This window comes from Orcinus orca, chromosome 13 (assembly GCF_937001465.1).
Source record: "Orcinus orca chromosome 13, mOrcOrc1.1, whole genome shotgun sequence".
Lineage (NCBI taxonomy): Eukaryota > Metazoa > Chordata > Mammalia > Artiodactyla > Delphinidae > Orcinus > Orcinus orca.
Genome location: NC_064571.1, coordinates 73,363,355 through 73,388,709, shown reverse-complemented (window position 1 = coordinate 73,388,709; position 25,355 = coordinate 73,363,355). Strand labels below are relative to the sequence as shown.

The 25,355-nt window shown below is 41.5% G+C and overlaps 1 protein-coding gene across 3 annotated transcripts in view; it reads right to left on the bottom strand.

Moving 5' to 3' along the window:
• The window catches only part of ATAD2B (ATPase family AAA domain containing 2B), a 169,841-nt gene that overhangs the window by 143,227 nt on the left and 1,259 nt on the right, over positions 1–25,355 (bottom strand). For 2 of the 3 annotated variants that reach the window (XM_004268079.3, XM_004268080.3), the window contains exon 1: positions 9,875–10,466. The exons of the other annotated variant lie outside the window; for it this stretch is intronic. In XM_004268079.3, coding sequence (XP_004268127.1) covers positions 9,875–10,090 — 216 coding nt within the window. In that variant the 5' untranslated portion in view covers positions 10,091–10,466. Of the gene's footprint in view, positions 1–9,874; positions 10,467–25,355 lie in introns of those variants that run through there. 3 annotated transcript variants of the gene reach the window in all.

Genomic DNA, 25,355 nt, shown 5'->3' with positions numbered 1-25,355 from the left:
AAAAAGAACACCTACAAAAGAATCAGACAAACATCAAACTTCAAGAGTAACACTGAATACAAGATGACAATAAAGTAACATTCTTAAAGTACTGGACCTAGAATTTTGTATCAAGCCAAGTTTTCATTTAAATTAAATGAATTAAATTAAATTCATTTAAATTAAATTAAAGAGCATAATGAAAATATTCTCAGGCATGTAATGCCTCAGAAAGTTTGTCACAAAAAGTCCCAGACTGAAAATATTCTTGGAGGAAGCATTCACAAAGAAGAGAAATAAATACAGAATAATAATGCAAAGACATAAAAAGTAAGATAAACTGGTATCTTAGTGAAATTTGTTGTTATTGGAAAAAAACTCCAACAAAAAGAAAAAGTACTTATACCCATAAAAAAGTCAGAACAAAAATTCTAGACAATATAGGGCAAGAAGGGAGGTAGAACATTACAAGAGTATGTTAAAGAGTATGTGGTTAGACGAAATATAATTTTTTTAAGAAAAGAGTTAATCAACAGACATTTAGGTCTTAAGAGCAATCACACACACACACAAAAAGGAAAAACCTTTAAAACCAGAAGACGCACAAACATGGTCTAGTGGACACATCTATAACATTGGACCGCCGATGGCAGAATTCACATTCTTTTCAAGTGTACGTGGAACAATTACCAAAACTAACCATAAACAGGGTGACAAAAATAAGTCATAACAAATTTCAAAAGATCAAGATCATATGGAAAACACAATACTGTAAATCAACTATACTCCAATACATTTTTTTTTTTTTTTTTTTTTTTTTTTTGCGGTACGCGGGCCTATCACTGTTGTGGCCTCTCCCGTTGTGGAGCACAGGCTCCGGATGCGCAGGCTCAGCGGCCATGGCTCACGGGCCCAGCCACTCCGCGACATGTGGGATCTTCCCGGACCGGGGCACGAACCCGCGTCCCCTGCATCGGCAGGCGAACTCTCAACCACTGCGCCACCAGGGAGCCCATAAAATTTTAAAAAATAAAATAAAATAAATCATATGGAATATGTTCTCTGAGTACAGGAGTATTAAACTGGAAGTAAATACCAAAAAGGTAATTAGAAAATAAACGCTCAACAATTTGGAAAAGTAAACAATATATTTTTAGATAACTAATAGATCAAAGAATAAAGCAAGAAGAAAATTAGAGGGACTTCCCTGGTGGTCCAGTGGTAGAGAATCCGCCTTGCAATGCAGAGGACATGGGTTCAATCCTTGGTCAGGGAACTAAGATCCCACATGCCATGGGGCAACTAAACCCGCGCACCACAACCACTGGACTCACGCGCCTCAACTAAAGAGCCTGCTTGCTGCAAACTACAGAGCCCACCCGCCCAGTCTGCACGCCACGGCTAGAGAAGAGAAAACCCACAAGCCACAACTTGAGAGAAGCCTGCGAGCCAAAACAAGAGATCCTGCATGCCTCAACGAAGATCCCACGTGCCACAACTAAGACCTGACGCAGCCAAAAATAAATAAATAAATAATCTTTTTTAAAAAGGAAGAAAATTACAAACTATTCTAAAATTAAAAGTTTATGTAATATATATATATGTATATGTATACCAGAAGAATCCGAACAATAAAAAAATTAGGTAGAATCTTTTTTTTTTTCCAGCCACACCCCGCGGCTTGCAGGATCTAAGTTCCCCGACTAGGGACTGAACCCAGGCCATGGCAGTGAAAGCCCAGAGTCCTAACCATTAGGACACCAGGGAACTCCCTAGGTAGAATCTTAATAAGGGACAAAATTGGGTATTTGAGCATCAACAATCAATAAATTCACACTGTAATATTTTTCCATCTCAATGTTTTCCATCATATATATATACTTATATATATATTTACATTTTTCTACATCTAATAGAATATATACATTTTTCCCAAGCACACAAAGAATGTTTACCAAAACTGACAATATATTAGGTCACCAAAAAAAGCATCAAATTCCACAAGAAAAATATGCAAACTATGCTATGTGAGAGCTGTTCCTTGCTCATGGACAACTTAATAAGAAAGTGTCGATTCTCTGTAAATTAATCTAGGAATTCAAAAACATTCCCAATCAAAATTCTAGTTGGGGGAATTCCCTGGTGCTTCAGTGGTTAGGACTCCATGTTTTCACTGTCAAGGGCCCGGGTTCAATCCCTGGTGGAAGAACAAAAATCCCACAAGCCACACAGAGCGGCCAAAATAAATAAACAAAATAAAAAATTAAATTAAAAATTTTAAATTTCTAAATCAAAATTCTATGGGACTTCCCCGATGGTCCAGCGGTAAAGAATGCGCCTTCCAATGCAGGGGACGCAGGTTCGATCCCTGGTCAGGGAACTAAGATCCCACATGTCGCGGGGCAACTAAGCCCACGCACCACAACTACTGAGCTCACGCGCCTCAAGGAGAGAGCCTGCGTGCCGCAAACTACAGAGCCCATGCACCCTGGAGCCCACGCACCACAACTAGAGGGAAGCTCACACACAACAACTAGGGAGAAGCCCGCACGCTATAACAAAGAGCCCGCGTGCCGCAACTAAGACCCGATGTAACAAGAAAGGAAGGAAGGAAGGAAGGAAGAAAGAAAGAAGGGAGGGAGGGAGGGAGAGAAGAAAGAAAGAAAGGAAGGACGAAGGAAGGAAGGAAGGAAGGAAGGAAGGGCGGGAGGAAGGGAGGGAGGGAGGGAGGGAGGGAGGAAGGAAGGAAGGAAGAAAGGAAAATAAATAAAAGAAGTAAATATTTTTTTAAAAAAGTCAAAATTCTAGTTGGATCTTTAAAGGAAGTCCATAATCTTAACTGGAAATATATACCAAAATCTTTGACTACGTAAGTCAACTTTGAAAATAACGAAGAGGAAGAACTTGCCTTTTAGGATATTAAGACATACCTCAAAACCACAGTCACAGAAACAGTATGATACTGCCGTAAGAATAAATAAACCAACAAAAAAGAATACAGAGATCATATGGGAACATGGTATATTATAAAGTGGCGCTACAAAGTATAGGTTGTCTAGTAGAATGAATAAAATAAATCAAAGACCTAAACAGGAAAAGTAAAACTGTATGTGTGTACAGCATCACAACATAAAAAGTATCCCTTACTATGGCACAAAAAAGGTTAAAAGCCACTGATCTATAATACTCTTGGAAAACACAACAAAAATAGCAACTCCAGTAGAAAACAAAAATATTAACAAGCATTTTAAAGATGAAGAAATTTTTTAAAGAATTACTATAGACAGGGACTTTCCCAGTGGCGCAGTGGTTAAGAATCCGCCTTCCAATGCATGGGACTCGGGTTCGATCCCTGGTCAGGGAACTAGATCCCACATGCGTGCCACAACTAAGAGTTCGCATGCCACAACTAAGGAGCCCGCCGGCCGTAACTAAGGAGCACACATGCCACAACTAAGGAGGCTGCCAGCCCCAACTAAGACCCAACACAACCAAAATAAAATTTTAAAAAAAAATTACTAGGACATAAAGAGTTGCCCATTCTCATTGATAATCAAAGAAAAGCAATTGAAAAGCTAGATATTGACAAATACTGGCAGGGGTGTAGGGATATAGGAACTCCTATACACTACTCCAGAAATGGAGACCAGAACAACAAATCTAGAGATAATATTTAAGTACACATATACTCTATTCCACTTCTGGGTATTGAATTGCAGTATGTAACATACAAGGAGTACACTGCACAATTCCAGGGGGAGCCAGTAACACAGACTATAGTGTGAATGGTGCCTCCTTGACTTTTGCAACATGGCAGCCCTATAACAATGAATCAAAGAGACAAAATGTTTGTCTACATGGCACTTAACACTTTAACGTAGTAGCTGGTTGATAAATATTTGTTGATTGAATGAAAGAACAAAGGAATAAGGAAGTCTCACTACCAAAAGTTAAACTCAATGACTTCCAAGTTCCTATCTGGCAAGATCAGAGAACATTTCATTCTAAGGGTATCTGAAGCACCACTGTTCCAGAGATCCCAATTCGGGTCCTAGAATACAGATAGAAACTAATAACGCTAAACATATTTAACCAATAGTATGTATCATCATATATAAATATACCATATAATGTCTTTTCAACAGGTTTAAAGTATGAAACATTTTTTACAAATGGAAAACACTTATCTACCCCAGAGATAAATAGATTCCTAGAGCATAAAATAAATGTACACACTGATAAATCAGTATCACCAAGTAGAGGGAAAGATGGCAGCACAAGTACACTGGAGACCACAAGGCCTCAGGCTTAGTCTTTTTATAGGGGTTTTTTACCCAAGCCATCTTTAAAATACTGGGAAGCAAAAATATTGCCAAAGAGTGGTCTCTACGTGATATGCCTGCTCCTCTCCCTACACGCACCCCGTGAAATCAGGCAGCAAAGCAATTACTGAAAAATCACTGTCCTATATTTCATATCCCTATAGGCTACTGTTCATACTTCCAGTCTCAATACTAGACACCACAACTCCAGATATTCTAGTAAAAATCTGTCTATACACAGTGCGTACAGTATTTTCTGACTGTACAATGGCATCCTTCTTCACTTTTTCAGATTTTTTTTTTTTTTTTTTTTGCGGTACGCGGGCCTCTCACTATTGTGGCCTCTCCCATTGCGGAGCACAGGCTCCGGACGCGCAGGCTCAGCGGCCATGGCTCACAGGCCTAGCCGCTCCGCGGCATGTGGGATCTTCCCAGACCGGGGCACGAACCCGTGTCCCCTGCATCAGCAGGCGGACTCTCAACCACTGCGCCACCAGAGAAGCCCTGGCCCCTATCTTGAACTGATTTATCCTGTTAATAATTTCTCATGTGTATACCGTGTGCATACTTAGAGCTCTGAAGGTAGGGGCTATGGTTTATTTACCCTCTATTCTCAGAGTCCAATCAACACAATTTTCACATACTAGATCGGCTCCTTAATATGCTATTCATTCATTCATTTAACAAGTATCAATATTTATTAAGCATCTTCTATATGCCAGATGATGCACTAGGCCCTGGGAATGCAGCAGTCGGGAAGAAAGTAAGATATAGTGGCTGGTCCCAGGGAGCTTACAGCCTACTCTAATAGAAGAGTCTAGGAGAGAAAGACTTTAACCAAAGGCGTATATTCAACCTCCACATAAAACTACAATAACAATCTAAAAATGAAAAAAAAAAAAAATCTTATACCAAAATACTCACAGTTCAAAAGCATCTGAAGTTCAGAATCTTACAGCATATACTCAAAGTATCTAAAAGCTAATACAAATCACAGTCTATTAATTTTAACAGATAACTTTTCTATTGTTTGATATAAGCCACACACAATAGTTACCTCTCTAAAAACCGTCTAGCTCATATTTAAATAAAGATAGCACATTTTACATGTTTTCCCCCCTAACTCTGTACTTCCATAGAACTTTTTATCCAAAATTCCATATGCTTTTTACTCAACTCATTTTTCACAAAATCCTCCCCCAGCACAGAGACATAACAGAAATATAAAATATTCCTAGTACAAGATCAAAAACCCAAATATCAAGAAATCAAACTTCATTATGTATGTCCAAAAAAAATACCAAATACATAATTCAAAGTAATGCGGCACTTTTCTGAAGTGGAACCTTAAAGAGACAGGATCACACCCCATTCAGGTGCAGACACTGGTTGGGCTCCTTAGTTCTCATAACAAGTATTAATCCTACCACCTGTCCACCTAGCTTTCAGAGGTTACAGGTTTATCTATAATTAGGTATTTAGAAGACATGCAATCAAGGATGTATCCAAGGATGGTTAAAAAGATTATCTGCCAGGGAAAATGATTTAAGGAATTAATATGCATTCACTTCTACAAGTGTAAATTTCATCCTTGACCTAAAAAACTGCAAGTTTGTATATTTGAACTACAGAAATGGCCAAAAACTGAATTTTTTTCACATTTCCCTATTTTTTGACATTTTAATTTTTTTATTTTATCTTTTTTTTTAAACATATTTATTGGAGTATAACTGCTTTACAACGTTGTGTTAGTTTCTGGGGTATAACAAAGTGAATCAGCTATGAATTTTTTAAAGTTGCATTTTCAGTTGGATACCGGAGATAATCCTATGAACTCTATAGCTGCTTTGCTTCAAAACTGTGACGGGGAAATTGTTTTACAACATTACTCAATATCACCCATATGCTGCTCTATATGAATTTTTTTAAGGTAAGATTATTTTCTTTTTTTTATAAATTTATTTATTTTATTTTTGGTTGCATTGGGTCTTCATTGCTGCAGGCAGGCTTTCTCTAGTGGGGCGAGTGGAGGCTACTCTTCGTTGCGGTGCGCGGGCTGCTCACTGCGCGCGGGCTTCTCACCGCAGTGGCTTCTCTTGTGGCGCACGGACTCTAGGCGCACGGGCTTCAGTAGTTGTGGCTCATGGGCTTAGATGCTCCACGGCATGTGGGATCTTCCTGGACCAGGGCTCGAACCCATGTCCCCTGCATTGGCAGGCAGATTCTTAACCACTGTGCCACCAGGGAAGCCCCATATATGAATCTGATATAAGGAAAAACTTGCTCTACTCTGAGGAACTTGTATTTTTCCCTACTCATCTGAGAGTTATATACATGGTTACATTTCCCTCTCAGACTTCTTTTCCATGTTTAACCCTCAATTTCCACCACTCTGCTTCTGTTACATTGGCAAACGAATGAATGTTGGAAAAGAATAAGTATAGAATGATAAAAGAGCATATTAAAGAAGGATTGAGAGGTTATTTTCTAAAAATAAAATCAAAAATCAAACAAATTTACCTATAAAGTTACTTAAAATATGTATTTTGATTCTCTCAACTAAGATGTGGATTCAAAAAAGCTCAAAAAATACAAAAAGCTAATGACAAGCCAAAAGTACCAACAAACAGGCCTAAAAGAGGTAGAAAAAGAGTTGAAATATTTTCAAAGACTGCTTTCCAGTTCTGTGACTACAGTATTAGTTTGCCGAGAGTGACTCTTAGGTGAAGCAAATAAATGCTAATTACTGACATTTAGGTTAACCTAAAAGAGGTGAAGTTTTATACATGTTAAACAAACAAAAAAGCCAAGTATCAATATATAGCAGTAATTATTATACAACTAACTGCAGAGCACAAGTCAACTTGACATTAAAGTATAGGCACAAAAAAATCATTCCAATAACCTACAGAATGTGTCATGTGTGTATTTCCCCACCCTACACACACTTGGGGGGAAAGCAAAGCTATGACAGATCGTGGTCCTAAGGCTTTTTAGAGCAAATAAAATGTCTCTAGACACAGTGGATGAAATAGTCTAAAAAGAGTCAGGGCCAGGGGGTGGGTGGAAATCAGCATCAACTGTAAAGTGAAGAATATCACACAAAAACAGAAAAAAGGGAACCTCTTCAATTTATATCGTATCAAGAGGAATACATTTCTTCCTACAAAAATAAAGCAACGTCCTAAAGCAACGACATGAGCAACCCATTTTCCACCAAATAAGTCTTTACAGATAACAGCAAATGTCTAAGACACCACAGACACAGAGGGTGCCTTTAGGTACACCAGAAAGGGTGAATCAGGAGTGCTAAATTCTTGTAACATAAACTTGAAAGCAAGAGCTTACCAAACTCAAATCAACCCATTTCAGAAATATACAACAAGGAAATATACAACCGGCTTCAAAAATATACATAAACTTAAATTCAGAATTATAACTTATGTTCTTCTAAAGGACCAATCACAACATAGGATTAGTAAATCTCTTAAATTTCTGGGAGAAAGCAATTAGATCATTCCATCATCTACTAGGGTCAAAACATCAACCCTCTTAAAACTGAAAAACAAATGTTTCAAAGTAACTCTCCACTGGCCTGTTGTTCATGGTCTTTTAATACATTTTAAAAAGACCTTTGAAACAAAGTTTCATTAGTATCCTTCTAGAAAGAGCTCTAATATCTTTCATTCTTCTAGCAATTGAAAAGCTACCCCATGTTCATTTCTACATTAGATTATTGATTCCTTGCCTTTTAACATCTCCATAACAGCTGCTTGACAAATTACCTCACCTTATTCCTCAGGGGGTAAGGACAGCATAATATCCATGAATTCAAAAACGGGACCACAAAATGATCAGTGACAGATGAGCTAATTGATTCACATAAACGAGACACTGCTCTAATAGGCTAGGCATTCATAGCATTATACAATTAAATGCTTACACTCTAAATATTTTACTTGTCCTTAAGGATACAGGACAAACCCTTCTTAAATTACTTTTATTTTAAAATATATGTTAGCTTCATAAAGTCAGTAAGCTTGTACATGTTTGCAATAATTTCTACAGAAAGTCTGTACATGTTTGCAATAATTTCTACAGAAAGTCTGTAATTATTCTGAATAGTTTGCACAACTTTCAGATTTAGCTTTCTTATTTCAACCTAAGAGAGCTAGCTATAAGCTCCAAAATAAGTCTACTCATAAAGCAATTTTTAAAATATGTTCCAGATTTTTAGCAAAATAAAGGCCAATTATATTTTCAAAGATACAACATATTTCAGATAAGTACAGTAAAATATGTCTATTGTATTTGCCTTGGTTCATTCTGATTAGTGTCAGAACAGTATAAGATACAGAGAAAAAAATACATAATTTGTATTTATAATTTGTATTTAATATAATTTGTACATAATTTGTATTTGTATGCCAACATAATCTTGTAGACCCCTACAGAAAATGAAATATTGCTTTCCTCCCCTAAGAATAATAAAATGATGTGGATTTAAAGGACTATGTTAAATGAACAAGTTCCAGTCAAATTACTCTTAGAAAATTAGCCTCTCTCTAGACAGATGCAACACTCTTTTCTGAATTCATAACCAATCTCATAACACAACCTTATCAATTCCTTTAAAGTGATAAAACATACGTGCTAGCTTAGAGCCTTACCCTGTAATAAATTTCAAGATCTACCACTTTAAAAAAAAAAATACTAAATCATCACCGGTCTTCTTCAAATGTCACTTTCGCAGTAGTAGGACGATGGTGTTAATTCACCTTTTATAAACTATTCCCAAAGCAAAAATGGAGACATCCAAGACACCAAACAATTTGGAGATGATAGTGCCTACTATCAATAATATTCGACACGTTTCTTTCGACGTGCCGCTTTTGTGATCTGAAGGCTCTACTAGAAAGCTCTACCGAGTCCCTACTAGAACCCTGGTTCGCTGGCTGGCTGATTCTCCAGCTAAACATCACGTTTGATCGCTCCTGCCTGGAGAGGCGATAGTGTTGATTTTGTTTTTAAAGTTGGTGTCAGAGCAGCTCCAAACTTTTTTCACCATCCCTGCCTGGCTGCCAACCGGAGCTCTCCGTTCACTTCCTCACAAACTTGAACCACCCCCAAACAGTTTGAGAGTAAGCTGGAGTTAGACACCGGCAGGAGCTCTCACACTTACAGGAAGGGTTTGACACCGCATAAAACTTTCACTTCTCCTCTCCAACCCTTCCACCCGGGAACTCTGGCCCTTCGCTCTTGCTCCCCTAGAATTCCCCTCTCAGGCAGGACAAGGACACGGAAAGCAGGCTGTTCTAATGTTCCCCGAAAAGACACCCCCCCCATAGCCCTCTCCCCTGGACTCAAGTCCTGTTCTTTACACAAAAGAGCGGGGCCAGCAAAGCTGTCGTGGCCCTACCTAGCCGGCTGCCATCCTCCAACGCACCCCCAGACCCGGTCTCCGGCCGCCCGAGCGGTCTCCACTGGAGGCTTGTTGCCCCAACCCGGCCAGACAAAGCCCCGGCGGCCGGGCCGACTCGCAAGCCTCCGGACTCGGGCTGCCGCGCTCTTACCCGGGCCTCATCCAGAGCGACGCCGGCGCCGCCGCTTCCCCCGGCCTTGGCGGCGGGGCAGCTGGCAGCGCGGGTCTTGGAGGAGCGGGTCCGAGAGGAGATGAAATGGCTGCTGCCTCCGGTCGCCCCAGGCTCTACTCCGGCCCCGGGCCCAGGCCCGGGCCCAGGCGACTTAGATCCGAGAAGCCGCAGAGAGCTCTTCCGGGTGTTCACCATGGTCCAGCCAGGAGGACGGGGTCCACGCCGCGCCCGCGGCGCCCGCCGCGCCGGGGAGAGCCGAGGAAGGCCGGCCCGCCTGCCGGGCAGTCAGGGCTAGTGGAGCCGGGCCGGGAAAGACAAGACGACCCGGACTCTGCGCAGCGCAGACGAGGACAGGCGAGGGTAGGGCAGAGGAAGGGAAGTCGGCGTGCGAAGGCAGGTAGCGGGAGGCGGGAGCGATGTTCCAGGCCAAGAGCTCAGACCCTCCGCCGGCTTCAACCTACTCAGCGGGAGCCAAGCGGAGCCGCCATTTCTACCCCTTTCTCTCCCGTTCTCGCTCTCGAGCTCCGTGCGTCAGGGCTCCAGCGCCGCAGGGCCGACAAGACCTCTTCCGACTTGGCCGCTGCGGGGCGCTGCAAGGCCGGCCAGCCCTTCCCTTGCCGGCTCTCCCTCCTCTTCCCCCGCCCCGCCAGTAGGCCCCGCCCAACGGCGCGCCGTCAGCGCTCGGCGGCCACGGAAGGGACGCTCTGGGCTGTTTCAGCTCTATGGTTTCCAGGTCTGGCGGTCGCCTAGGAAGTGGGGGGATGGGAAAAACCAGAATGCGCGCGGGACTAGCTAGCGCCGTGTAGTCGGTCGTGGAGTCTTCGTAGCCGGCCAGGACCGACTACCCCCGCACCCCCAGCGTCATCCCAGGTGGCCTCGATGGAGCGAGGAACTACCCGAAAAGGTGGGGGATGGAGGGGGACCGGTGAAGACGAGGGCGCTGTGACCTGAGTTGGAATCCCAGGGATACCCAAGGCAAGACACTGAACTTGAGTTGTACTTTTCACGGCTGTAAAAATGTGAATGATAACTGAGATAAAATATATCTGTGCCGTATCTGGCACACGATAAGCTTAAGAAAGAGCAAACGCTAGAACCCTGCCTCTTTAAACAAAGCAAGGCACTGACGATTTCTATAACCTTAGCCAGACCTAAGGCGTAGTCACGAAGAGTGAATTCTTCGTACTAAAAACCTCCTTTTAGCACTGCTGCCCCGCCCGCGCAAGAATTAAGAATACAAAAAGCTGAATACAAAGATATAAAATGTGTGATTTAACTTTCAAAGAAAAAGATTAAGGGACGCAATTAATATGAAAAGCTATGCTGTAAGTAGAATTATGTTCATTTCCAAAAATTGCCTCGCTAAGAAAAGTTGAAGACTCAAGAACAGTGCTGTAAAAATCAACAAGCTGCATCAAAATTAGAAATTCCACCCATCCAAGCTCCCAGTTGGTCAACAAAACTGCATAATGCAATGGGAATGGAAATAGGTTTTCTGTTGGGGAATCAGAATAGATTCCAGGAAAGCAGACAAGTCCCTCTTACACTAATTTGCATACCACACCCTCCCCAGAACACTTCCCCCACACTTTAAAACCGGCCTCTTTGGGTGTGGAGACCTCATAATGGAAGACCTGAGTTTTCCTGTGTCAATTACCTATGAGATCATTGAACAGGATAAACAATTTCATTTCCTGAAGAAAGAGGCTGGCCTTAAGTAGTATTTGAAGTGTCCTGAAGAGGTGTATGGTATGCAAATTAGCACACAAAGGACTTGAGTGCTTTCTTCCTTTGTTTCTGTGTTTGTATTTGTAGTCCTAAATTGAGAAAGCCAGATTGTTATTCAGGTTATGATAACCTATAGCATTTACCAACAACAAATGTTTATTCTAACCCCAATTGCTGTTAGATACTCTGTCAGGCCAGGAAATGGAGATTTTTTGAAAACAACATAGTTCTAGCCCTCAAAGAGGTCACAGACAAGGAGGGAATGGAGACAGGCAAGGAACCAGTAAGCTGCAGAACAATGTGATTAGAAAGAATAAGGCAGAGGGACTTCCCTGGCCGTCCAGTGGCTAAGACTCCCAGCCCCCAATGCAGGGGGCACAGGTTCAATCCCTGGTTGGGGAACTAATATTCCCACAGGCTGTGCCAGCCAAACAAAAGAAAGAAAGAAAGAGAGGGAAGGAGGAAGGAAAGAAGGAAAGAAAGAATGAGGCAGAGACCTCTAATTCAAGCAGGGAGCTTTTGAGAGGTGATGACTCCTGAGATGCATCTTGAACCACAAAATGGAGAAAGGAAACATGGACAAAAGAAAGGAAAGCTTGAAAAAGATATGAAGGAGTTGCTTGTTTTACACAGTATGACCTGAAGAAAATAATTGAAAAAATCAATTAAAATCGTTTTTAAACTTTACTTAAAACTATATGAGGGCTTCCCTGGTAGCGCAGTGGTTAAGAATCCACCTACAATGCAGGGGACATGGGTTCGAGCCCTGGTCCGGGAAGAACCCACATGCCACAGAGCAACTAAGCCCACAAGCCACAACTACTGAGCCCATGTGCCACAACTACTGAAGCCCATGCACCTAGAGATCTTGCTCCACAACAAGAGAAGCAACCCCAGTGAGAAGCCCGCGCACTGCAACGAAGAGTAGCCCCTGCTCACTGCAACTAGAGAAAGCCCGCGCACAGCAACAAAGGCCCAACGCAGCCAAAAATAAATAAAATAAATTTTTTTAAAAAACTGTATGAGCTGGCAAGATACTAAGGAATACTTAGACCAAAAACTAAGTCACAGCAGGAACTCAGAAAAGCAAGCAAAGCTCTAAAGACAGCTTTCACTTTCAGTACATTTGCTCAACTCCAGTGAATTTGATCTTCTATTTCTTCTGCCTACAGGAGATAGGAAAGACAGAAGACATAGTCCAGAACCTGCTCAAGTTACAGAGTCTAACGTAATAACCCTGCAAAATCCTGGTACAAAAAAGGATACACCTAAGTATAAGGGTGAATTAGAAATCAACCAACTGGGACTTCCCTGGGGGCACAGTGGTAAAGAATCCGCCTGCCATTGCAGGGTACATGGGTTCGAGCCTTAGTCCGGGAAGACCCCGCATGCTGCGGAGCAACTAAGCCCATGCACCACAACTACTGAGCCTGCACTCTAGAGCCCATGCACCACAATTATTGAGCCCGCGTGCCACAACTACTGAAGCCCATGCACCTAGAGCCTGTGCTCCATGACAAGAGAAGCCACCACAATAAGAAGTCCACGCACTGCAACAAAGAGTAGCCCCTGCTCGCTGCAACTAGAGAAAGTCCACGCGCAGCAACGAGGACCCAATGCAGCCAAAAATAAATATAAATTTATTAAAAAAAAAAAAGAAATCAACCAACCAACCTTCCCATCACTAATCTCCAGGAAGCTGCAAGAACTGCCTTTCCCAACATTTACACTAAGAATGAGAGGGCAAAAAAAATATCCCTTAAGAATTCAAAACAACAAACGGATCCTCAGATTTACAGGCTAAAGTCACCAAATCTGATAGGTATGAAAAACCTCAGGACGATAATTGAAATAGGCTTAAGTCAAAAGTGATCCTAAGCACAAAGCAAAGGCAAATGTAAATTATCTCCAAAAGAATGCAGCTTCAACAGGATATACAAAAACTCATGAATATGACTCAGTTAAAAACAAATCATCAGGGCTTCCCGGGTGGCGCAGTGATTGAGAGTCCGCCTGCCGATGCAGGGGACACGGGTTCGTGCCCTGGTCCTGGAAGATACCACGTGCCGCGGAGCGGCTGGGCCCGTGAGCCATGGGCGCTGAGCCTGCGCGTCCGGAGCCTGTGCTCAGCAACGGGAGTGGCCACAACAGTGAGAGGCCCGAGTACCGCAAAAAAAAAAAAAAAAAAATCAAAAATAGCTAACACATACACACACAAAAAGCCAGCCAGCACAAAAGAATAGACAACAGAATGAGACCCACAATTTTATATTCAGATATGTACTATACATCAAAGATTAGAAAATATTATTAAGCAAAAATGACAGTAAATTTTAAAAGAATGAGATAGAACACATAAAAATAAAAAGATTAGGGCTTCCCTGGTGGCTCAGTGGTTGAGAGTCCGCCTGCCGATGCGGGGACACGGGTTCGTGCCCCGGTCTGGGAAGATCCCACATGCTGCGGAGTGGCTGGGCCCGTGAGCCATGACCGCTGAGCCTGCACGTCCGGAGCCTGTGCTCCGCAACAGGAGAGGCCACAACAGTGAGAGGCCCACGTACCGCTAAATAAATAAATAAATAAATAAATAAATAAAAAAGATTAGAGTTAGAGGTGAAGCATGACCTAAACAAGAAAAAAACCAATAACTTGGAGCTCATCAAATTTAAGACTTTTGCTCTGTGAATGACCCTGTAAAGATTATAAAAACCACACAACAGACTGGAAGAAAATGTTTACAGACCACATATCTCACAAAGGACTCACTTAAATATAAAAGGAACTCTCAAAATTCAGCATTGAAAAAAACAATCCAGGGCTTCCCTGGTGGCGCAGTGGTTGAGAGTCCGCCTGCCAATGCAAGGGACACGGGTTTGTGCCCCCGTTTGGGAAGATCCCACATGCCGCGGAGCGGCTGGGCCCGTGAGCCATGGCCACTGAGCCAGCGCGTCCGGAGCCTGTGCTCCGCAACGGGAAAGGCCACAGCAGTGAGAGGCCTGCGTACCGCAAAAAAAAAAAATACAATCCATTAGAAAATGAGGAAAAGATCAGAAGTTATTTCACGTAAGAGGATATATAGATGGAAAATAAGCATACGGAAAGTTTTCAGGGGTGGCGCAGTGGTTAAGATGCCACGCTCCCAATGCAGGGGGCCTGGGTTCAACCCCTGGTCAGGGAACTAGATCCCATGTGCATGCCACAACTAAGAGTTCACATGCCACAACTAAGGAGCCCGCGTGCCGCAACTAAGACAGAGCACAACCAAATTAAATAAATAAATAAAATATTTGAAAAAAAGAAAGATTTCAACATCATTAACCAATAGTGAAATGCAAATTGAGACCATGATGAGTTATTATTACACACCTGTTAGAAAAACTAAAAAAAATAGTAACAATACCAAATGCTGGTGAAGAGGCAAAGAAACTGGATTATTCATTCATTGCTGGTGAGAATACAAAATGGTACAGCAAATCCCAATATGAAAAGCAGTTTGATGGTTTCTTAAAAATTTAAATATACACTTAACAATACAGTCCCTATTGCAACCCTGTGTATTTATTCCAAAGAAATGAAAATTATATCCACATAAAAACCTGTATAACATAGTTCATTGCAGCTTTATTTGTAATAGCCAAAAAAAAGTCACTCATAGGTCAAAGGTTAAACAAACTTTGGTACCTCCAACACGGAATACTGCTCAACAATAAAAAGGAATTAACTAGTAATATATGCAAAAATGTATGAATCTCAAAGGCATTACACTTAAGCAGAAGGAAGGAAATCATATATATGACAGCATAAAACAAAATAGAAAGCAAATAATAGAGAAATTCAAAATCAAAAGTTGATTCCTGGGAGTTCCCTGCTGGTCTATTAGTTCAGATTTGTCACTTTTACTGCAGAGGCCCAAGTTCAATCCCTGGTTGGGGAAATGAGATCCCGCAAGCTGTGTGCCACGCCCAAAATAAAATAAAAAATAAAAAAGGTTCATTTCTGTAAAAAGGAAAAAAAAGAGAGAGAAAGAGAGAAAGGAAAGATAATCCACTAGCCAGACCAGTCAAAGGGGGAAAAAAAGCAAGAAGACCCAAATTACAAATTTCAAGAATGAAGTATAAACATCACTCAAGATCTTAGACTTCAAGTAGCAAACTATTTTCTTGTTATAAATGGCCAGTTTGTAAATATCTCAGGCTTTGCAGCCACCCATGGTGTATTTCACATACTCTTTGTTTTGATTTGATTTTTGGTTTTTTGCTTGTTTTTTAACAATACTTTAAAAATGTAAAAACCATTCTTAGTTCACAAATGTACATAAATAGGCCACAGACTAGATTTGGCCCACAGGCTGCTAATTGCCAACCTCTACTATAAACTTTAAAGGGACAACTAATAAATAATAAGGAACAAAAAGTTATTTTAAAAAAGAAAATAATAATAATAAGGAACAACTTAACTTTATGCCAGTAAGTTCCAAAACATAGGTAAAGTAGACAAATTACCTGAAATAAAACTAAAGTTCACTCATAAAGAAATAGATAACCTGAATACCCATATTATTAATTAAAGGAATTAAATATGTAATTAAATACTATTCCACAAATGTTACACCAGTCCCAGATGACTTCACTGGTGAATTCTATCCAATATGTAAGGAAAAACAATACCAGTTTTATCCTAACCCTAACCCTGATTCTTTTGGAATATAGAAGAAATATTTCTCAATTCACTTACAAAGTCAGCATAACCCTTATATTAAAACCAATAGCATAAAATAAACCCACAAACTAATTATTATACATATATAAAGAGAGACCAAAAAATTCCTTAACAAAATATTATGAAATCAAATCCATGAATATATAAAAAGACTGATAAATCATGACCAAGTGGGATTTACCCAAGGAACACAAGATTGGTTAAACATTTGAAACTGAAATAATCAGTGTAATTCATCATATCAACACAATAAAGAAGAAGAACCATAAGGTCATCTGAGTAGATCTAAAAAAACATTTAACATATTCAACATCTATTTGTGATTTTAGCAAACTCAATAAAGTAGGAATAGAAGGTAACTTCCTCAGCCTTATAAAGAGCACCACAGGGACTTCCCTGGTGGTCCAGTGGTAAAGAATCCTCCTTACAATGCAGGGGACGTGGGTTCGGTCCCTGATCAGGGAACTAAGATCCCACATGCTGCAGGGCAACCAAGGCTGCGCGCCACAACTACTGAGCTCACACACCTCAACTAGAGAGCCTGCGTGCCACAAACTACAGAGTGCACGCACCCTGGAGCCTGTGTGCCACAACTAGAGAGAAACCCGGATGCCACAATGAAAAATCCCGCATGCCTCAACGAAGGTCCTGCGTGCTGCAACTGAGACCCGACACGGCCAAAAATAATTTAAAAAAAAAATCCTATATCCAGCATCATAATAAATGGTGAAATTGATTTCTTTCCCCCTAATTTCAGGAACAAGGCAAGGATGTCTGCTCTAATCATTTCTATTCAACACTGGACTGAAAGTCCTAGGCAATGCAATAGTAAAGAAAAGTAAATAAAAGGTATATAATTTGGAAATGAAGAAGGAACTATTATGTCCTATGATAATCTCATGGGAAATCTTAAAAACAATAATAATAAATAAATAAATAAATAAACTAGGAGGTCTAATATGTGATAAAGTTTAGCAAAGTCACAAGGCATCAATTTATAAAAAATTTATTTCTGTACAGTTGTAATGAACAATATATAATCTATATACTGAAAACTAAAAAACACTGCTAAGGAAAAAAAGGAAGATCTAAATAAGTGGAGAGATTTACCAGATGACTTAATATTGTTAGGATGAAAATTATTATCCCCAAATTGATCAACAGATCCAAGCCAATCCCAGTCAAAATCCCAGCAGACATTTTGTAGAAATTGAGAAACTGAATCATCACCTAAACAATCAGGAAAAGACAAAAATAGAGAACTTACACTACTTCATTTTAAGTCTTACTACAAAGGTATAATAATATAGTGTAGATATATAATCAAATAGCTCAATGGAAAAGAATAGAGTCCAGAAAGAAACTCACATATATGGTTAATTGATTTTTGCAAGGAGGACAAGGTAATTAAGAGAGAAAGGATAGCCTTTTCAATTAATGATTCTACAATAGAACAACTGTATATCCCTGTGGCAAGGGAGGCGGGGAAGCCTTGACCATTAGTTCATTCTATGTAGAAAGAATAACTTCAAATTGATCACACACTTAAACACAAGGCCAAAACTATAAATTTTTTACAATAAAACCTACGTTGGGGCTTCCCTGGTGGCGCAGTGGTTGAGAGTCCGCCTGCCGATGCAGGGGACACGGGTTCGTGCCCCGGTCCGGGAAGATCCCACCTGCTGCGGAGCAGCTGGGCCCGTGAGCCAGGGCCGCTGAGCCTGCGCGTCCGGAGCCTGTGCTCGGCAACGGGAGAGGCCACAGCAGTGAGAGGCCCGCATACCGCAAAAAAAAAAAAAAAAAAAAAAAAAACCCTACCATGGGGTAGGCAAAGTCTTATTACAAAGGATCCAAAAATGGGACTTCCCTGGCAGTCCAGTGGTTAAGACTCCATGCTTCCGTTGCAGGGGGCACTTGTTTGATACCTGGTCAGGGAACTGAAATCCTGCATGCCACAGGGCATGGCCAAAAAAAAAAGGGCACCAAAACATAAACTATTAAGGAAAAAGTTGATAGATTGGGCCTTCACTTTGAAAACCACTTTTAAGAAAATTAAAAGGCAAGCCATGGGGAATTCCCTGGCAGTCCAGTGGTTAAAACCTGGCATTTTCACTGCTGTGGTAAGCCACAGACTGGGAGAAAGTATTGATAAAAATAAGAACAGAAAATAATGATAATAGAATATAAAGACTTAACTGAAAGGATAAGCAAGGAAAAAATTAGCTGGGTTTTTTGTATTTTTGCTTTACTTCTGATGAAGTTAAGGTACACACTGTAACTCTATAAGGAGGTCCTTAGAGAAGAGTTGGTACTGATTCCATAAGTATAAGATGAGTTCCAAGAGACGGTATTTCTAAGAAGCATGACACATTTTATGAACACTGAATCATTAGACAAAATCAGAATTGGTGACATTAGTATTTTATACTCTCCAATATGATAACTACCACATATGGCTATTTAAATCTAAATTTAAGGAGCTTCCCTGGTGGCACAGTGGTTAAGACTCCGCCTGCCAATGCAGGGAACACAGGTTTGAGCCCTGGTCCGGAAAGATCCCACATGCCACAGAGCAACTAAGCCCATGCACCACAACTACTGAGCCTGCACGCTAGAGCCTGTGAGCCACAACTACTGAGCCCACGTGTCACAACTACTGAAGCCCGCACACCTAGAGCCCGTGCTCTGCAACAAGAGAAGCCACCGCAATGAGAAGCCCACACATCACGGCGAAGAGTAGCCCCCGCTTGCCGCGACTATAGAAAGCCTGTACGCAGCAACAAAGACCCAATGCAGCCATAAATAAATAAATAAACAAACAAATAAATAAAAAATGGATCAAACACCTAATGTAAGAGCAAAACCTATAGAATGCTTAGAAAAAAACATAGAGGAAAATCTTCATGACATTTGATTTGGCAATAGTTTCTGCCAAAAGCACAAGGGGAAAAAAAGAAAAAACAGATAAACTGAACTTTATCAAAATTAAAAACTTGTGTATCAGGGACTCCCTGCAGTCCAGTGATTAAGATGTCACCTTCCGGGGCTTCCCTGGTGGCACAGTGGTTGAGAGTCCGCCTGCCAATACAGGGGACACAGGTTTGAGCCCTGGTCTGGGAAGATCCCACATGCCACGGAGCACCTAAGCCTGTGTGCTACAACTACTGAGCCTCTGCTCTAGAGCCTGCAATCCACAACTACTGAGCCTGAGTGCCCCAACTACTGAAGCCCGCGTGCCTAGAGCCTGTTCTCTGCAACAAGAGAAGCCACCGCAATGAGAAGAGAAGCCCGTGCACCACAATGAAGAGTAGCCCCCACTCACCGCAAGTAGAGAAAGCCCGTGCACAGCAATGAAGACCCAATGCAGCCATAAATAAAATAAATAAATTTATTTTTTTTTAAAATGTCACCTTCCAATACAGGGGGTGTGTGTTCGATTCCCAGTGGGGGAGCTAAGATCTCACATGCCTTGTGGCCAAAAAACCAAAACATAAAATAGAAGCAATATTATAACAAATTCAATAAAAGACTTTAAAAATGGTCCACATCAAAAAAATCTTAAAAAAAAAAACAAAAACTGGGCTTCCCTGGTGGCGCAGTGGTTGGGAGTCCACCTGCCGATGCAGGGGACACGGGTTCGTGCCCCGGTCCGGGAAGATCCCACATGCCGCAGAGCGGCTGGGCCCGTGAGCCATGGCCGCTGGGCCTGCGTGTCCGGAGCCTGTGCTCCGCAACGGGAGAGGCCACAACAGTGAGAGGCCCGTGTACCGCAAAAAAAAAAAAAAAAAAAAATGGGCAAAGGACTTGATTAGACATTTCTCCAAATAAGATATACAAAAGTTAAGAGCCGCATGAAAAGATATTCAACATCGTTAGTCACTAGGGAAATACAAATCAAAACTGTAATGAGATACCACTTCACACCCATTAAGATGGCTATTTTATAAAAAACAAACAAAAACAGAAAATAACAAGTGTGTTGAGGATACGGAGAAATTGAAACCCTTGTTCATTGCTGACTGGAACATAAAATGCTGCACTTATTTTACACCTTGGCAGTTCCTCAAAAAATTAAACATAGAAATACCATATGGGGACTTCCCTGGTGGTCCAGTGAGTAAGACTCTGTGCTCCTAATGAAGGGGGCCCAGGTTTGATCCCTGGTCGGATAATGCATGCATGCCACAACTAAGAGGTCACATGCCACAGCTAAGAAGTCCGCATGCTGCAACTAAAGATCACGCATGCCGCAACTAAAGATCACGCATGCTGCAACTAAGACCTGGCGCAGCCTAAATAAATATTTTAAAAAAAGAAAAGAAATACCATATGATCCATTAATTCCATGTCTAGGTATATACCCAAAAGAACTGAAAGCAGGGACTTAATTGGATACTTGTACACCAATGTTCACAGCAGCATTATTCACAATAGTCAAGAGGTAGAAACAATCCAAATGTCCATCCACAGATGACTGAATAAACAGAATGTGATATATATTGTATACATACAATGGAATATTATTTAACATAAAAAGGAATGAAATTCTGATATCATACAACATGATGAACTTGTAAAACATTAAACTAAGTGAAATAAACCAGACACAAAAGGACAAATATGATATGATTCCTCTTATAAGAGGTACCTAGAATAGGGCAACTTCATAGAGATAGAAAGAGATTATCAGAGGCTGGAGGAATGGGGGTGCGGATTGAGAAGTTATTGTTAAAATGGATACAGAGTTTCCGTTTGGGTGATGAAAAAGTCTTGGAAGTGGATAGTGGTGAGTTGCACAAGATTGTGAAAGTACTTAATGCCACTTAAAAATGGTAAAGAGAAAAAAAAAAAGGACTTCCCTGGTGGCACAGTGGTTAAGAATGCACCTGCCAATGCAGGGGACATGGGTTCGAGCCCGTACACCACAACTACTGAGCCTGTGCTCTAGAGCCCGCGAGCCACAACTACTGAAGCCCGCACGCCTAGAGGCCATGATCCGCAACAAGAGTAGCCACTGCAATGAGAAGCCCGTGTACCACAATGAAGAGTAGCCCCTGCTTGCCACAACTAGAGAAAGCCCGCACACAGCAACAAAGACCCAACACGGCCAAAAATAAAATAAACAATAAAATAACAAAAAAAGCAACTGAGTTTATTAAAAAAAAAAAGATCATATTAAAAAAAAATGTAGGCCTTCCCTGGTGGCGCAGTGGTTGAGAGTCTGCCTGCCGATGCAGGGGACACGGGCTCGTGCCCCGGTCCGGGAAGATCCCACATGCCGCGGAGCGGCTGGGCCCGTGAGCCATGGCCGCTGAGCCTGCGTGTCCGGAGCCTGTGCTCCGCAACGGGAGAGGCCACAACAGTGAGAGGTCCGTGTACCGCAAAAAAAAAAAAAATGGTAAAAAAACAAACCAAACCAAAACAATAACAAAAACCCTACAGTATTTTGATTATTGTTCTATTGTTAACAGAAGTCCAAAAATAGATCAGCAGAACAGAACACAGACCCAGAATACAGGGCCCAGAACAGTCCTCAGCATTGATGGGGATTTCGTATATAAGGTAGCATTCCAAATTTGTAAGAAAAAAAGGGACTGTTAATGGTCTTGGGACCATGAGCTCTATCTATTAGATATTACACCAGATAAGTATACCTAGATCTAAGTCCAAGATGTCAAGCAAGATGGAAGGGCATTAAAATAGATCATTCACTGAATATAGTTAAGCAGATTAAAATAGAAGGTTAACTACAGATGTACTAATACCCCCTTCCCAGATGCCCAAATAAAAGATTAATAGGAAACCAATAAACAGATTTGCACTGAAAAAAATCAATGTAATACACTAAATTAATAGAATGAAGAAAAAAAAACACATGATCATCTCAATTGACACAGAAAAGTATTTGGCAAAATCCAAGAAACTTTCATGATAAAAACACTCAACAAACTATGACTAGAAGGGAGTTTCTTCAACATGAGAAAGGGCAATCATACTCAATGGTGAAAGGTTAAAAGCTTTCCCCTTAAGATTATGAATAAGACAAGGAAGCCCAGTTTTGCCATTTCTATTCAAAATTATATGGGAAGTTCTAGCCAGAATAATTAGGCAAAAATTTTAAATAAATAAATGCCATCCAAATTAGAAAGAAGTAAAACTATCTCTATTCACAGATGATGTGATCTTGTATGTACAAAATACTACAGAATCTATTTTAAATTTTTAAATTTTTATTTGTTTTATTTTTTGGCCATGCTGCACGGCTTGCAGGATCTTAGTTCGCTGACCAGGGATTGAACCCGGGCCCCAGGCAGTGAAAACGTGGAGTCCTAATCACTGGACTGCCAGCGTATTCCCAAGAATCTATTTTTTAAAACCCACACAACTATCAGAGCTAATAAATGAATTCAGCAAAGGTGCTGTATACAAGATCAACACACAAAAATCAGTGGTATACACTAATGATGAAAAATCCCAAAGGAAATTAAGAAAGCAATTCCTTTCAGAACAGCATCAATAAAAATAAAATACTTAGGAATAAATTTAACCAAGGAGGTACAAGACTTGTACACTGAAAACTACAAAACAAAGAAGACATAAGTAAATGGAAAGATGTCCATATTCATGGTTTGAAAAAACTTAACACTGTTAAGATGTCAATACTCGAATTGCTCTACCAATTCAAAGCAATTCCTACTAAAATTCTTTTTTTTTTTTTTTACAGAAAAGAAAGAGTTGGTCTTAAATTGCAAGGGACCTGGAATAACCAAAACAATTTTTAAAAAGAACAAAGTTGGAGGACTCACACTTCCTGATTTAAAAACCTACTATAAAGCTACAGTAATTAAAACATTATGGGGGGCTTCCCTGGTGGCACAGTGGTTGAGAATCTGCCTGCTAATGCAGGGGACACGGGTCCGAGCCCTGATCTGGGAGGATCCCACATGCCACAGAGCAACTAGGCCCGTGAGCCACAACTACTGAGCCTGCGCGTCTGGAGCCTGTGCTCTGCGACAAGAGAGGCTGCGATAGTGAGAGGCCCGCACACCGTGAAGAGTGGCCCCCGCTTGCCACAACTAGAGAAAGCCGTCGCACAGAAACGAAGACCCAACACAGCAAAAATAAATTACTAAACTCCTACCCCCAACATCTTAAAAAAAAACAAAAACATTATGGTACTGTAAGCAGCTCTTTGCAGAAGATCACCCTCAGCAGAAAGCCCCTTTTCTTGTCATTTTAGCAAAGCTATAGTATAACTAATTTTTAACCCCCATGCTCTACTCATCTCTGGCCCACACACACCTTTCAAATCTTTTAATCACACAATACTTTGCCTAACTTGTCAGTTCTTTCCATAGATCAAAGAAGTCGAAATGAAGAATAAGTAATTAACAGATGACCAAATCTCTCCCCTAGCTTCCCCTTCAGTAATCTCCTGCACAAACTGTGTGACCAAACTGTGTGAACCAAGCTGTATAACATCTAGAGGAAGATCACAAGAAGTCAACGAGCCTGCAGGCAGGTGGGGGATGGCAACGACTCTGACCCCATATCGCAATGATTAACTGAGATTACTTCTCTCCTTCCCTTTAAAACTTTCATGGCTGAGCAGAATTTTCGGAGGTGGTTTTTGGGGGACCTTGAGTCCACCATCACCCCAGATTGCCAGCATTCTGATTTTTGTTTTAATAAATTCATTTATTATTTATTTATTTTATTGTTGGTTGCATTGGGTCTTCATTATTGCACGCAGGCTTTCTCTAGTTGCGGTGAGTGGGGCTACTCTTTGTTGTGGTGCGTGGGCTTCTCATTGCAGTGGCTTCTCTTGTTGAGGAGCACAGGCTCTAGGCATGCAGGCTTCAGTAGTTGTGGCACGTGTGCTCAGTAGTTGTGGCTCACGGGCTCTAGAGCGCAGGATCAGTAGTTGTGGCTCTCGGGCTTAGTTGCTCCATGGCATGTGGAATTTTCACGGACCAGGGCTCAAACCCGTGTCCCCTGAATTGGCAGGCGGATTCCTAACCACTGTGCCACCAGGGAAGTGCCCAGCATTCTGATTAGAGGCACCTTTCCTTTGCTACCTGTAAGGCCAACTGGCCCGAGGCAGGGGAACGCAATCAGACTCACAGGTTGCATCAGACCGAAACTTTCCGGACCACCCACTTCCAGAAACTGACGTGGAGACTTTCCGGACCACCCAGTTCTAGGAACTGACCTGGAGACTTTCCACCTGGAGCAGCCTTCCCGCCTTTCGAGGGGCGAGACTAACGATCCCAAGACGGATGCAACCGGCACTGGATATTGCCAAGAGACCACCAAATAAGGAATAACCTGCGCCCTCTCGGATTCACCACACCCCTTTCCCTTCTTCCCCTATAAATTCTGCCCAAACCCTCGCCCGGGCGCGACTTCTCTGGCCCCTTTCTCTCGTACCAGTGAACCTCGCCCAGGAGCGGGCCCAAGTAAAGCTTGTTTAAGCTCTCCTCCATTTCTTGGTGCCGTTCCTTACACTACCAACATTTGTGAGTATGTAACTGACTTTGTAAGCGGCAAGCAGCAGAACCCCCATTGGATAACAGCACAGGTGTAAGGACAGACATATAGATAAATGGAACAGAGTTTTGAGTCCAGAAATAAACCAACATATCTAGGGTCAGTTGATTTTTGACCAGGGAAGAGTCCTCTCTTTATCAAATGGTCCTGGGACAAAAAAGAACAGGAAAAAGAAGAGGCCTCACATCAAGGCCATTCATAGAAAAGTCTCCTTGCCCTAAGGAATCAAAGTAACTCCTTACCAGTGGCTTCAACAGACAAGATTTCTGGAGAACTGGTTTGAAGCTGAACTCACCACGGGATCCCAGAATTGCTCTCGTAAAGAAGAGTTCAAAAGACTCAGAGGGTGCCTTTACCTGTGTGGGGATGGCAGGGGCCTGTAGGTGAGGCCCAGTATCAATCTGAATTCCAGCACTAAAAACTATCAAGTAAAAGGGAGATGGGCTCTGTGCGATGCCCTAGA